General features: G+C 48.6%; 1 protein-coding gene across 1 annotated transcript in view; it reads left to right on the forward strand.

Annotated features, from left to right (window-relative positions):
- The first annotated feature begins 433 nt into the window (after positions 1-433).
- The window catches only part of ATP6V0A2 (ATPase H+ transporting V0 subunit a2), a 35,696-nt gene continuing 23,643 nt past the window's right edge, over positions 434-12,486 (forward strand). The window contains exons 1-6 of the mRNA XM_059139303.1: positions 434-761; positions 5,763-5,841; positions 7,878-7,975; positions 9,384-9,521; positions 10,206-10,294; positions 12,159-12,285. Coding sequence (XP_058995286.1) covers positions 645-761; positions 5,763-5,841; positions 7,878-7,975; positions 9,384-9,521; positions 10,206-10,294; positions 12,159-12,285 — 648 coding nt within the window. The 5' untranslated portion in view covers positions 434-644. The remainder of the gene's footprint in view (positions 762-5,762; positions 5,842-7,877; positions 7,976-9,383; positions 9,522-10,205; positions 10,295-12,158; positions 12,286-12,486) is intronic.

Below are 12,486 nucleotides of genomic sequence, written 5' to 3' on the forward strand. Positions count from 1 at the left end.
TGCGGTGTCATGCTGTCGGTGTGATCTACGGGACGAAGTTGTTCGTGGTTGCGGGGAGCTGGGGACTGACGGCGCTGAGCAGGTGGAATCGTTTTCGGAAATTTTCTAAAAGTGGATCGTGATGTCGGCCGCACAACCACTCGGTACCTTTTCTAAAAATCACAGAATTGTGTACCCTAAATGGGTGAACTTTATGGCACAACCTCAATAAAATTCATTTTCCAAAATGTCTATAAAGAGCCGAGCGAGCGGCTCTCTCCCGTTGGCAGCCTCAGCGGTCGGCCGCCGGGTTTGTGCCGGTTGGCCTCGCCGGCGCAGGCGCGGCGGCCGGCCGCAACTCTGGGCTCCCATTGGTCGGCCGGCGCGGGGAGGGCGGGCACACGCGGGGTGGGGGGGCGGAACCGGAACCGGCTGTAGCCGGGGGGGCGGGGTCTCGCGCGCGCTGTGGCGGCAGCGGCTGGCGGGGGCCCGCGGTGGCAGGACCGGGGGCGGCCGCTGCAGCCCGGAGCCCCCGATGGTGCGCGGCGGCGGCCAGGCCGCAGGAGGAGCCCGAGGCCCCGGCCTCCCCGGCTGACCGCGCGGACCCGAGCGGCCCGGAGCCGCCGCCATCCGTCCGGCCCCGGTGGGGCGCGGGCTGGCCCGCCATGGGGTCCCTATTCCGGAGCGAGACCATGTGCCTGGCGCAGCTGTTCCTGCAGTCCGGCACGGCCTACGAGTGCCTCAGCGCCCTGGGCGAGAAGGGCCTGGTCCAGTTCCGAGACGTGAGTGTCGCCCGGGAGACGCGGGCCGCACCTGCCCGCCCAGCGCCGCATCCCGCGCTTCGCTCGGGCCTCCCTTCCGCGGGCTCCTGGGCAGGGGCGCGCCGCTGTCCCCATTTCGCAGGCAGGGAAACTGGGGCCTGGCTTACCGGCCAGAGCTTCCGCAGAGCGGGGCCCGAGCCCCGGGTCGCCGGGCGTCTGGTCGGCGGCGGCTTTGGCCGGGTTAGTTAGGAACGCTCTGTGTAGTCTTCATCAACTTAGGGGAGTGCCATCGGGTGCTCCGGAGCGCCGGCTCCGTGCCGGGCGCTGGGCTCGTGGTGGGGAGAACGAGTCTGAGGAGGCCCATTTGGAGACCCTTTGGAACTTACGGGGGTGGTGGGGACAAATACCAAGCACGTAAAGGCGTAAACATGTTTGCTGTGAGGGTAATGAAGCGGGGTGATGGGATGGTGACTCGAGTCGGGGTGGTCAAGGAAGGCCCTCTTGAGGAGGTGACGTTTGAGCCCGGATGAGGCCTGAATGGGAAAGAGGTGGCCCTGCAAGATCCGGGGGGACAGGGTCCCGGATGGAGGACACAGAAGGAGCCCAGAACCTGAATTGGGCATGAGCTTGGTGTAAGCGCCTTGAGGGGAAGGGGTTTTCCTGGGTTTTGTTACTGATGCATGAGGTGCATACCACTGCCTGGTAAGGAAAGGGAACGGTCTTCCCAACAAGTAAGGATAAACACTTGTTCATGTATCTGCATACTTGTTTATTATTTGTTCACACCATGGGGTGTCAACCCCGAGGCCAAGGGGCCTCTTCTGACTTACTCACTCCTGATTCCCCAAGACTTAGCCTGGTCCCTGGCGTTTGTGGGCAGTAGCAGGCGTTTGTTGAATGAAGGAACAAGCCTTTATTGTGCGCCTGCTCTGTCCCAGATCGTGTTTTTAGTGCCGGCGCCTCAATGGTAAGCTGGGTGGACAAGGTCCTTAGGATCTTGCTGCTTAAGGCTGGAAGGAGACAGATGCTCACGGTCTGTGAAATTGTGAAGTGCAGTAAAGGGGGAGAACAAAGTGTAGAAGCGGAGAGTTAAGCAGGATCTGATACCGAGTGACTGAACTGAAAGTCACTTCAAGGGAACATTTTATTTCCTCCTGGGTCCCAACTTTGATCTCCTGGTTGTTTCCCTTCATCTCTCTGAGGGGCCCTTAATTTCAAAAGGGAACACCCGTCCCCCAGATCTGATATCAGTGACCCTTGGGTTGGCTCCAAAGGGATTGCAAGGTCAGGGAGTAACCCCTGAGGGACAGCCAAGGCTGCAGAGAAGGCCCAGCTCCCTTCCTGTTTCCTGGAGTCACTTGGGCTTCAGCTCTGGGTCCCACTTCCCTGGTAGGTGCTGTGATCAGCTGTGGGGGGCACCCGAAAGGTTCAGGAAGCAGGAGAGAAACAGCCTCCCTTCTTTGTAACTGGTGGATTTGATCCATCCTGTTAGTGTTCAAGCTGAGAGACTTAACAAGCTTAAACTGTGGAGGTTTGAACAAAGACCCTGACGACCACATTCCCGTTTCCCTGACTGCCATTACAGGAGGCAGTGGAGAATACTTGGGATCCTTCTAGGCTGAAAACCAGTGAAAGAAAAAGAAAGTGCAGATAAAGATCTCAGCTGTGCCTGTCCGTGTGTGTGTGTGTGTGTGTGTGTGTGTGTGTGTTTGGGTTGACACTCAAGCTGCCAGTGTGCTAGTGCAGAAAGCTTCACAGCACCCGACACTTTTTTCTGGAGTTCTCACTGACTTTGCATTCGCCGGCTGGGCTTACTAACATTAGTCTCTTCTGGCTTGCATATGCTGGTTGATTTTTCCCTTTTAGTACTCCTGAGGGAAAGCAGGCAGACCCGGGGTTTCTGTAGTGACAGCCGAGGAGAAGACATGGAAGAGAAGGTCATTCAGCTAACCTAACCGGTGGGGCTCAGAGAAGGGCAGGTTCATCTCACTGTTGAGATGCTCTGCAGTCTAGGAACAATTTCACCGTTCGCCCTTCGGCGGTGGGAAGATGGCTGGTTTGGGTATCAGTAAAACCAGCACCACGGAGCCTCTGCTGGCTTTGCTTGGTTCAAGGTTAGTGTTAAAATGAGTCTGCAATAAAATGCAGTGTGGTCGCTCTGTATCTGTGGGTATGCGTCCTGAGACCCTCAGTGGATGCGAGGTGCCCTGGAGAGTACCGAGCCCTGTAGGTATGACAGGTTTTCCTGTACAGGCGCACCTGCGGTAGCGTGTCCTCGACGGGTTAGGCACATTAAGAGATGAAAAACAATGCAACAACTATAACGAGATACTCTAATAAAAATTACATGAATGTGTTTGGGAGAGTATATGTGGGTTCCTTGTCTCAGTGTATCGGATTGTCCTGTACTCACCCTTCCTCTCTGGTTGATGTGGGATGAAGTGAGGATGACGTAGGCACTGTTTGCCCTGGGGCCGTGCCAGAAGACACGGCTTGTCTGCTTCCTGACCTCGGAGGGGCACTACGACTGTGTTTTCCTATCATCAGTTTAGAAATAGGGTGACATAGCCTCCCGAGAAAGAAAACAGAAACAAAACTTTGTAAAAGAAACCGCATAACAGAAAAAAGCAGCTAATAGCTGTGAGGCAGTGATGGTGGCTTGGGTCAACCCAAGTACATTTGTATCCCGGCGGCCGAAATGGGCGTCTTCATAAAGCCCCTGCCGCAGGGGGAACCCTCCTGTCCGCAGAGCGCTCAGCAGTGCTGGGTGCTGCACGGACCCTGCAACGGGCGGGAGTGTGGTTTGTACACCGCTGGTGCCGCCTCGCTTCCTTCTGGTTCTCAGTTCTGTGCATCGTGCCTGACTCACTGAGAACTTGAAAGTGATTACTTGAGATTAGTTCGATCTCAGAAATGATTGCGAATGTGATAAACAGAAGTGCAATTTGAATTTTTGTCTTCTTCCTGGTTAATCCTTTTAAAAATATTAGAAAAACTGAACAAGAAATGAGCCCTTGGGGTGGATGCTGCTTGGCCCAGCAGTTTCATGCCAAGCCATCCAATCATGATTTCTGAGAGGGCCCCGGACGTTGATGGGCTGGAGGAAAGATAACATTCTTGCCTTAAATGCCTTTCAACACGAGTGATTACTGTAATCTTTTTTTGTTATAAAATAATATATGTCCATTGTGGGGAAATTCTAAAATGTAAGAATCAGATTAAAACTTCCAGGATCCAGTTACCTAGAAATAAAGGCTCTGATTTCTTGGTTAATATTGTTCTAACATTATTTTCCTAATAATGTTTTAAAATGTACATCTATGTGCATTTTCATATAATTGGAATGACACTCAAAGTATCTTTAATTTTTTCCAGACAGAAATCTTTTTTTAAAATATTTTATTTTATTTATTTGACAAACAGAGATTACAAGTCGGCAGAGAGAGATAGAGAGAGAGGAGGAAGCAGGCTCCCCGCCAGGACCCTTGGATCATGACCTGAGCTGAAGGCAGAGGCTTTAACCCACTGAGCCACCCAGGCGCCCCCAGGCAGAAATCTTAACTCATTTCCTCATTTTATTAAATGTTCTTTTATAATTTTTTTTTATTGTTTTAAGGTTTGTATTAGAAGTTAAGTAGAGAGAGGAGTGTATGGGAACAGTGAACTCCCGTGTACCCATAATATAAATTCATGGCCCCTCATTCCAGCCTTCCACCTCCAGACAAAATCTGTCCCTCCCCTCTCTCGGGACAAGATGATTCTGAAGCAAATCGCAGATACCTAATTTCGTCCGTGAATATTTCAACAAGTATCTCTAAAAAGAAGGGTACTTAAAAATCATAACCACAATATCATTGTCATACCTAAGCTTTTTAATGACAACTTCTTAATAGAATCCAGTACCTTAGTCATTTAAAACATGAATTTTACTAAGGGCATAATCAGTTAAATGACTGAACCGTCATTTTTATACAACTTCATTGATCTGTATCGTAAAATGCACCCATTTCAAGTGTACAGTTTGTTGATTTTTAGAAGATTTACTGAGTGACGCGTCCATCCCCACAGTGCAGTAGTAGAACGTCATATCCCCCCAGTAGGGTCCCTTACCCTTCCATTTCATCCCCTTTCCTGCCTCCCGCCCAGGCAGTCACTACTTCCTGCCCGTAGATTCTCCTTTTCTGGGCATTTCATGGTAATGGAATTACACAGTATGTGGCCTTTTGTATCTTGAAAGACGCGCTGGCATCGTGTTTCTGAGAGTCACAGTGGTGTTGAGTGGGTCAGGAATTTGTTCTGTATTGCTGGGTGGTGGTCTGTGGTAGGGATGGAGACTGTTCTTTTTTTTAAATTTTATTTGTTTATTTGACAGCGAGAGACAGAGGGAGGTAGTGGGAGAGGGATAAGAAGGCCTCCCTCGGAACAGGGAGCCCGATGCAGGGCTCGATTCCAGAACCATGGGATCGTGACCCGAGCCGAGGGCGGACGGTCAACGACTGAGCCACACAGGTGCCCTGAGACTGTCTGTCCTTAAACCACTTTCCTACTATCGATCACTTTTTCCTCTGTCCCCGAGGGTAGGTTTTTGTCTGTATCCAGTTTTTTCCCTAGGTTAACTAACTTTCTGGGATAGTTCTGGGCCAAAGGATATTTTTTAGGCCTTTTTTTTTTTTTTAAAGATTTTATTTATTTATTTGAGAGGCAGGCAGAGAGAGAGGAGGAAGCAGGCTCCCTGCTGAGCAGAGAGCCCAACGTGGGGCTCGATCCCACAACCCTGAGATCATGACCTGAATGGAAGGCAGATGCTTTCACCCACTGAGCCACCCAGGCGCCCCTTTTTAGGCTTTTTTGATAACAGCTGCCACGTTGCTCTCCGGAAAAGTTTTGTCAGTTTTTACTCCCATCCAGTAGTGTGTGAGGGTGTGCGTTCCCTAAACCCTTGCCAATAATATTTTTATTTTTTAGATCATGTTTACATTTAAATTTCAGAAATTTCAAAACAAATTTTTCATCCTTTCTCAGCTCAACCAGAATGTAAGTTCCTTCCAAAGAAAATTTGTCGGTGAGGTGAAGAGGTGTGAAGAACTAGAACGGATATTAGGTAAGTTTTGTTTTATTTTGCTTTGTTTTGCTAGTTTGTAGGGGGGGGATAAGTTTAATTTAGTAACAGATTTTTATATAAGCAGACCTTGTTTGCCTTAGAAAAATTAGAAAAGAGAGAAAAAAAAAAGAACTCACCATTCCTTATTTTTTCCTAGTCCTCTATAAAAGTAAGGATTCCCCTACACAGCGACCATGTTATTCCGTTGTCAGCTCCATTTCTCACTGGTATTTCCTGCAACATTGTCTCACGTCAATAAACAGGTTGCACCTGGGGTCCTTTTTAATGGCTGCCTAGTATTTCATGAAATAAAAGTGCTATAATTTACTTAACGAATCCCTTGTAGTTTATCGTGACTTAAACACAGTACATGTTAATGTGTTACTTCAGATTATCTCTAAGAAGAGGAAGGTAGGAAGTGGCAGATAGATTGGCTTTGTTCTCGGATCACTTGTTTACCTTCAAAACTCAGTAGTTGTAGGCTACTTCCTTTATTTGTAAAATCTTCAACTTCTTTAGCTTGAGATGGTCACCATTATCCGTTCAAGCCTGGAAGTTCTGACCAAAATAGGGGAGAAGGGGGTGGATCTCAGAGGACTGACTGAAGTACAAAATTTAGGATGAATGGAGAAACGTGGGCATGAGAGAGTCAAGGGGGGGCCAGAATAGGACTTTGGGAATGATTTCTAATAGCTAAGATTTATTGTGGATTTTACATTTTTAGTTGGAGATTTTTTTTTTTTTTAAGATTTTATTTATTTATTTGACAGAGATCACAAGTAGGCAGAGAGGCAGGCAGACAGAGGGGGAAGCAGGCTCCCCGCTGAGCAGAGAGCCTGATGTGGGGCTTGATCCCAGGACCCTGAGATCAGGACCTGAGCTGAAGGCAGAGGCTTAACCCACTGAGCCACCCAGGCGCCCCAGAGATTTTTAAGACAAAAGAACCCTTTTAATCATCAGTTCCTTCGCATATTGTTTGAAGTCCCAGTTACTTGTGTGGACGACGTGTAATAGAGTGACATCATATTCCTGTCTTCGTAACGTAGTGAGTCATTGAGCATGTCATGTATCAGCAATGAGGTTTTTAAATTCAGTGACAACAGTTTAGACAGGTACAGGACTTCCTGTAGGTTAGACTGTTTTAAAAGGCATACAGACTTAAAAAAAAAAAAAACCAAACTCCCAAGTAAATGAGGTTTCATTGGTGAAAAGATTTTATCCCATTTCCAGAAACCTCTTTAACACCGTGCTTCCTTTGCTATCCTGTTGCTAAGACATCCTCACTTTTCTCTTTCTTTTTCTTTCTTAATAAAATAACTGGGAACACTTCTCCAGAATGTGGTATCTAGTAATGAGTTTACCATTCATTGTGAGTTTCATCCTAAGGACAATGGTGCTTCATGGCATTGAAAATGTAAATGAAAGAAATGGAGTTCATTTGGCCTGGCTCGTTACCAGTTTTCTGAACCTAGTTTAGGACGTGAGATCTGGTTGTTGCAAGTCCGAACAGCCTGGCTGACTGGGACCGGTCAGGAGAGCCTGGCTCTCTGCCCTCGGTCTCTCTGGGCTCCATGGGCTGATAGAGGTTGTACTTCTCCTTCCTCCTAAGGGCATCTGCAAGGAAGTCACGCTGCCATCTCTGGTGGAGGTGGTCTGTCGTGGGGTTATTCCTGCATTTGCAAGTGTGTCCTTTACCTGATTCACCTACAGGTGTGGAGACACCTGTGACTCCACAGTTCCGTCACGAACGTTTCAGAAACATTGCACACTCGGGGAATTCCAGAAAGCGTTCATCAGGTTGTTGTTTATATGGTCACTGCATGCTGACCTCTCTGTTTAGGGGCGGCTACTTTGCAGATCTTTGGAAATGAGGTTGCAAAAGGCTTTTTCTAAGTCGATTGGAACAAGCAAGACTTTTGTGCATTCAGACATTAATTTTTAGGCGAACCAGGGATGGTCGGGATGGAAAATGTTCCGACTGAGACGTCCTAGAGTGAGTTTTTGCATCTAATTGGTTTTACCTTTTATTCCCACAGCGTATTTGGTACAGGAAATTAATAGAGCCGACATCCCCCTTCCTGAGGGAGAGACCAGTCCTCCTGCACCACCTCTTAAGCAAGTCCTGGAGATGCAGGTAACTTGTTTCTGGTGAAGCCGTCAAAGCTGTCCCTGAGCTCAGACGCTGCTTGTTGACTGACTTCATGTTGTCTAGGGCTTGTCGGGTTTTATTCTCAAAGCTGCTCAATGACAGTTTAAGAACAACGCGATCGTCAGCCTTCAGTAACAGATTATCTGTGATGTAAGATGAACGTTCCCTTTCCAGGTGGTGGTGAACTGAGGCTAATGAAAATCAGTTTGGGAAATCTGGTGCTTCGTCATGTAATATTTCTGATCGTTCTTTCTGGACTTATCCATGCCTTAGCCTGCCTCTCCTGGTACAAGTAAGGGAGGCTGCAGCCAGTGCCTTTCACATTCTCCCGGACCCGCTGGCCTCCGCTCTGATGCTGAAAAGCTAGTGGGAAGGCCATAAGGTGTTGTAGGTGGGCAGCAAACACAGTTCCTTGTCCCTGATTTCAGCACCTGGTGGGTTGGGGGCATGGCGTCCCCGCTGTGAGGACCCCGGCTTGTCTTGCTCGTTACCGCCCCTGCGAATGATCCACTGAGGTTTGGGTCTGATCCTTGGCTCGTGCACTGCCCTGGGAAGTAGACCAGCGATCCTGACCACGGACGCAGCCTGTGGTGTGTAGCCAGCACCGTTCCGTGGCCGGTCGCCCTGGGGGTTTATCGGGGAGAAGTCACTTAACATTTACCGTATGAGAGGACTCCAGAAGGAGTTATGGCATCCGATGGGCAGAACGCCGCCATCTGGTTTGGCCTGTTTGGGTTGGTGGTGATGTAATGACGACTTCAGGGGTGACTGGGCGTGTGTGGCTTCTACGAGGTGGAGCGCACATGAAGTGTCTGCAGACTTGCTGGCACACAGGTTTCTGTGGAGTCAGTGCTGTGTCTGACACACCTCCGTCGCTGCTGTGTTGTACTTTAGTATTATTAAAGATGCTCGCTGTCTCACTGCTTATTAAGGAAGACTTGACCTCAAGCATTCTTCAGCCCAGTTAATAGTGTATGTGCAACTGTAAGCAGACTCTTAAGCTAGAGACTCGGGTGTATATGCTTAGCAAAGATTACCCTAGTATTTTCTGCGTTGCAAATAAAAGGCAATGTAGCCTCGAAAGAGGAAGACTCTTTGCTATGTGACAGTGGAGAAGCGGAGGGAGGGAAGCCCGGAATAGTAGGGGAGCGGGGCTGGGCCAGGGCCACCTGCAGTGCTTTGACTCACCTTCCAGAACATCTGTTGTGGGCAGCATGGGCTGTGTGGGAATTCCCCGAGTCCATGGGAGACCATGAACAGTGGGCCTTGAATGTCTCCATCGGATTCGGGCTCGTAAGCCCTCCCTGGACAGGAACATGCTGTCAGGAAATGGGGGTGGCCAGACTTGGAGCAGACCTGTCCTTAAACGTAACCAACCGCTCTCTTGTCTTAGGAGCAGCTGCAGAAACTGGAGGTTGAGCTGAGAGAAGTCACCAAGAACAAGGAGAAGCTGAGGAAAAACTTGCTGGAGCTGATCGAGTACACTCACATGCTCAGGGTGACAAAAACCTTCGTTAAACGGAATGTGGAGGTACTGACCGCCCGCCCCTGCACCGAGACACATTCCTTTTGTACGAATCTTGCTCCTGCAAGGCTTCCGGCTGGGTTATCCGTTCTCAGGGATCTTGATCTGACCTTTATTTTTCAGTCGGGTTAAAGGACATTCAACAAAATGTCAAGCCTTTCCCTGCATTGGTTGGTTTTAGCAATAACGATACTTCCTTTCCGTAAAGTTGCTTCAGTTTGTAGCTGAAAAATGAAAGAAATGGGAAAGTGGAGTTTGAACTCCAAAGTTGTTTCTTTTTTTCCTGCCAAATTGCTAAGAATAAAGGAATTCACGAGTGTCTAGTTCATGAGTGGAGTCTGTGACATAGCCCCGCCCACAGCGGGATGCGGAGGGGACAAGGTGGTCCCGCCGGCGCTGTCTCACTCGGTGGCTGCGTCCAACCAAGCTCACTGCCTCCGAGTGAGGCAGCGACAGAAGTTACAACACCCTTATCTCTAGCAACCTGACTTCGAGGAGTTCTTTACACAAGGGACGGGGATGTGATCTTTTTAATTGACCAGAGCTGTGTTCCACATCTGAGTTACCCCGGGGCGTCAGTACCAGGTTGGGCAGCCGGTTAGGATGCTCCGTAAACTCGTTCGGAAACGTGACTTGGGAAATAAAGTGTCACTTGTAATGAGACACGCTTGGTTTCGTATTTCTTTGTAGTTTGAACCCACTTATGAAGAATTCCCTCCCTTAGAGAATGATTCCTTGTTGGACTACAGCTGTATGCAGAGGCTGGGAGCGAAACTGGGGTAGGTGACAACCGTCGGGGGGCGGGGCTGAGCGTCCCGCTGTCCTTCTCGTCCGCAGGGGGATGAATGCGACCATTCGAAAGCCTGTGGTGGAGTGAGAAAGTGAATATTTGTTTGAGAAAACACTGTACTTCTGTGTTTGCCGAGAGGAGTTATTCAGCTGTATTGACTTTTTAGATAAATACCATGGGAACTTCTCTTGGTATAATGAGCTGGAAAGAAGGAACGTTTATGCCACTCAGTGTCATTGCAGTAAGGCTAAAATAATTGCTTAGTGAAGCGTCAGCTCCTGTTTTGTTTGGTGGAAACACAGGGGCTAAACTGAGTTGGTTAACTCATTAATTGTATTTTAAGGATCTTTTTCTGCTATTAATCCTTTCTGTTTACTCCAGCCAATGGTAACTTGTTTCCTCATGTGATTTGTGAGTTCTTTTTATTACGAACATCTGTTCCTCTGTTCCTTGTCTGTAGGAATCCGATGACGGTTTAGTTTGAGGATGTAGTCCTTCAGCGAGAATTTGTTTTTACATCTCTCAGATAGTGGGGAGCATTCCGCCAGCCTGGGATCGTTGTACATCGATTTCTCAGCTTGGATTTTTTTGTTTTTCCTTTTCTTGCTATGCAAGTAATGTGAATTTCAGCCGTGAAACTGAGTGCATTCTAACCTGTGGTTATAAATTCTCAAGGCAGGGCTGCCTGGGTGGCTCAGTTGGTGAAGCATCTGCCTTTGACTCAGGTTGTGATTTCAGGGTCCTGGGATCGAGGCCTGAGTTGGGCTCTGCTCAGTGGGGAGCCTGCTTCCCCCTCTCTCTCTACCCCTGACCCCACTAGTGCTCTCTCCCAATCCCTCTCTCTCTCAAATAAATAAATAAAAATCTTCAAAAAAATAAATAAATTCTCAAGAAAGACTTTTCTTCTTCTTTTTTTTTTTAAAAATTTTTTTTTAAGATTATTTATTTATTTATTTGTCAGTGATGGAGAGAGAGCGAGCAAGCACAGGCAGACAGAGAGGCAGGCAGAGGCAGAGGGAGAAGCAGGCTCCCCGCCAAGCAAGGAGCCCGATGTGGGACTCGATCCCAGGATGCTGGGATCATGACCTGAGCCGAAGGCAGCCGCTCAACCAACTGAGCCACCCAGGCGTCCCGACTTTTCTTCTTCTATCTAGAACCCAAACTGAGATAAATAAGTTTATTTGAGGGTTCCTTTGTAAGATGAAGTTTTTTTTCCTAGTCCACCCATTCACTAAGGGTGTAGGTCTTTAGAGGTGAGGGGGTGGGAGTCCCAACCTTAGCAGGCATTGGGAAAGATTCAGTTTCATCTTCTTAGCTTACATAGACCTAGTGCCTGTCTCCGTTCTGACCTTGAAACTGAAGGCTTTAAGATACTGGGTAAGTGGAATACATCAAGGTAGCTGAGATCCTGGTTTATTTTTGGATCCCAAGAATTTCTCTTAATTATGGGTGCAGCTATACCCTTGAAGGGATGTTTCAAAAATAAGTTTTTGTAAAAGATTTATTTACTCATAGAGAGAGTGGGAGAGTATGTGTGTGTGTGAGGAGGGGGAGGGGCAGAGGGAGAGAGCACCTTCGACTCCCCGCTGAGTGTGGAGCCTGACCCGTGGCTCGATCCCACAGCTCCGCGATCACTACCTGAGCCAAATCAGGACTTGGATGGGCCACTAACAGAGCCACCCAGATGCCCCCCCCCCCCATTTTTTATCTAGCATTTTAGATATTTTGCATTTGGAGGGAGGGCTTTTAGGATATCTTCACCATTTTGCCTGAAATGATTCATTTCTCCTTTTGATGCAGTCAGAGAATTCCTTGCTTTCAACTGACTGCACCTTGTCTCTCTTATCTCATAGATTTGTATCCGGCCTAATTAACCAAGGAAAGGTAGAAGCATTTGAGAAAATGCTGTGGAGGGTCTGCAAAGGGTACACCATTGTGACCTATGCGGAGCTGGATGAGCCCCTCGAGGACCCTGAAACGGTGAGTCAACGTCTCGATCACCTTTTAATGATGACAGACCGACAGTGGCGTTGGACGCACGGGGCACAAGGAGCCCCTTGAGAGTGAGTTGTTCACCTGAGGCCTTATCATCCCAGCGCATTTCGGTGTGGCTCTTGAAGTCCAGGGCTCTTCCTTGAAATGCCTCCCAGAAATGAAGGGAGACACGTCGCTCCCCTCCGG

This window comes from Mustela lutreola, chromosome 11 (genome assembly GCF_030435805.1).
Source record: "Mustela lutreola isolate mMusLut2 chromosome 11, mMusLut2.pri, whole genome shotgun sequence".
In the NCBI taxonomy this organism is placed as follows: Eukaryota; Metazoa; Chordata; class Mammalia; order Carnivora; family Mustelidae; genus Mustela; species Mustela lutreola.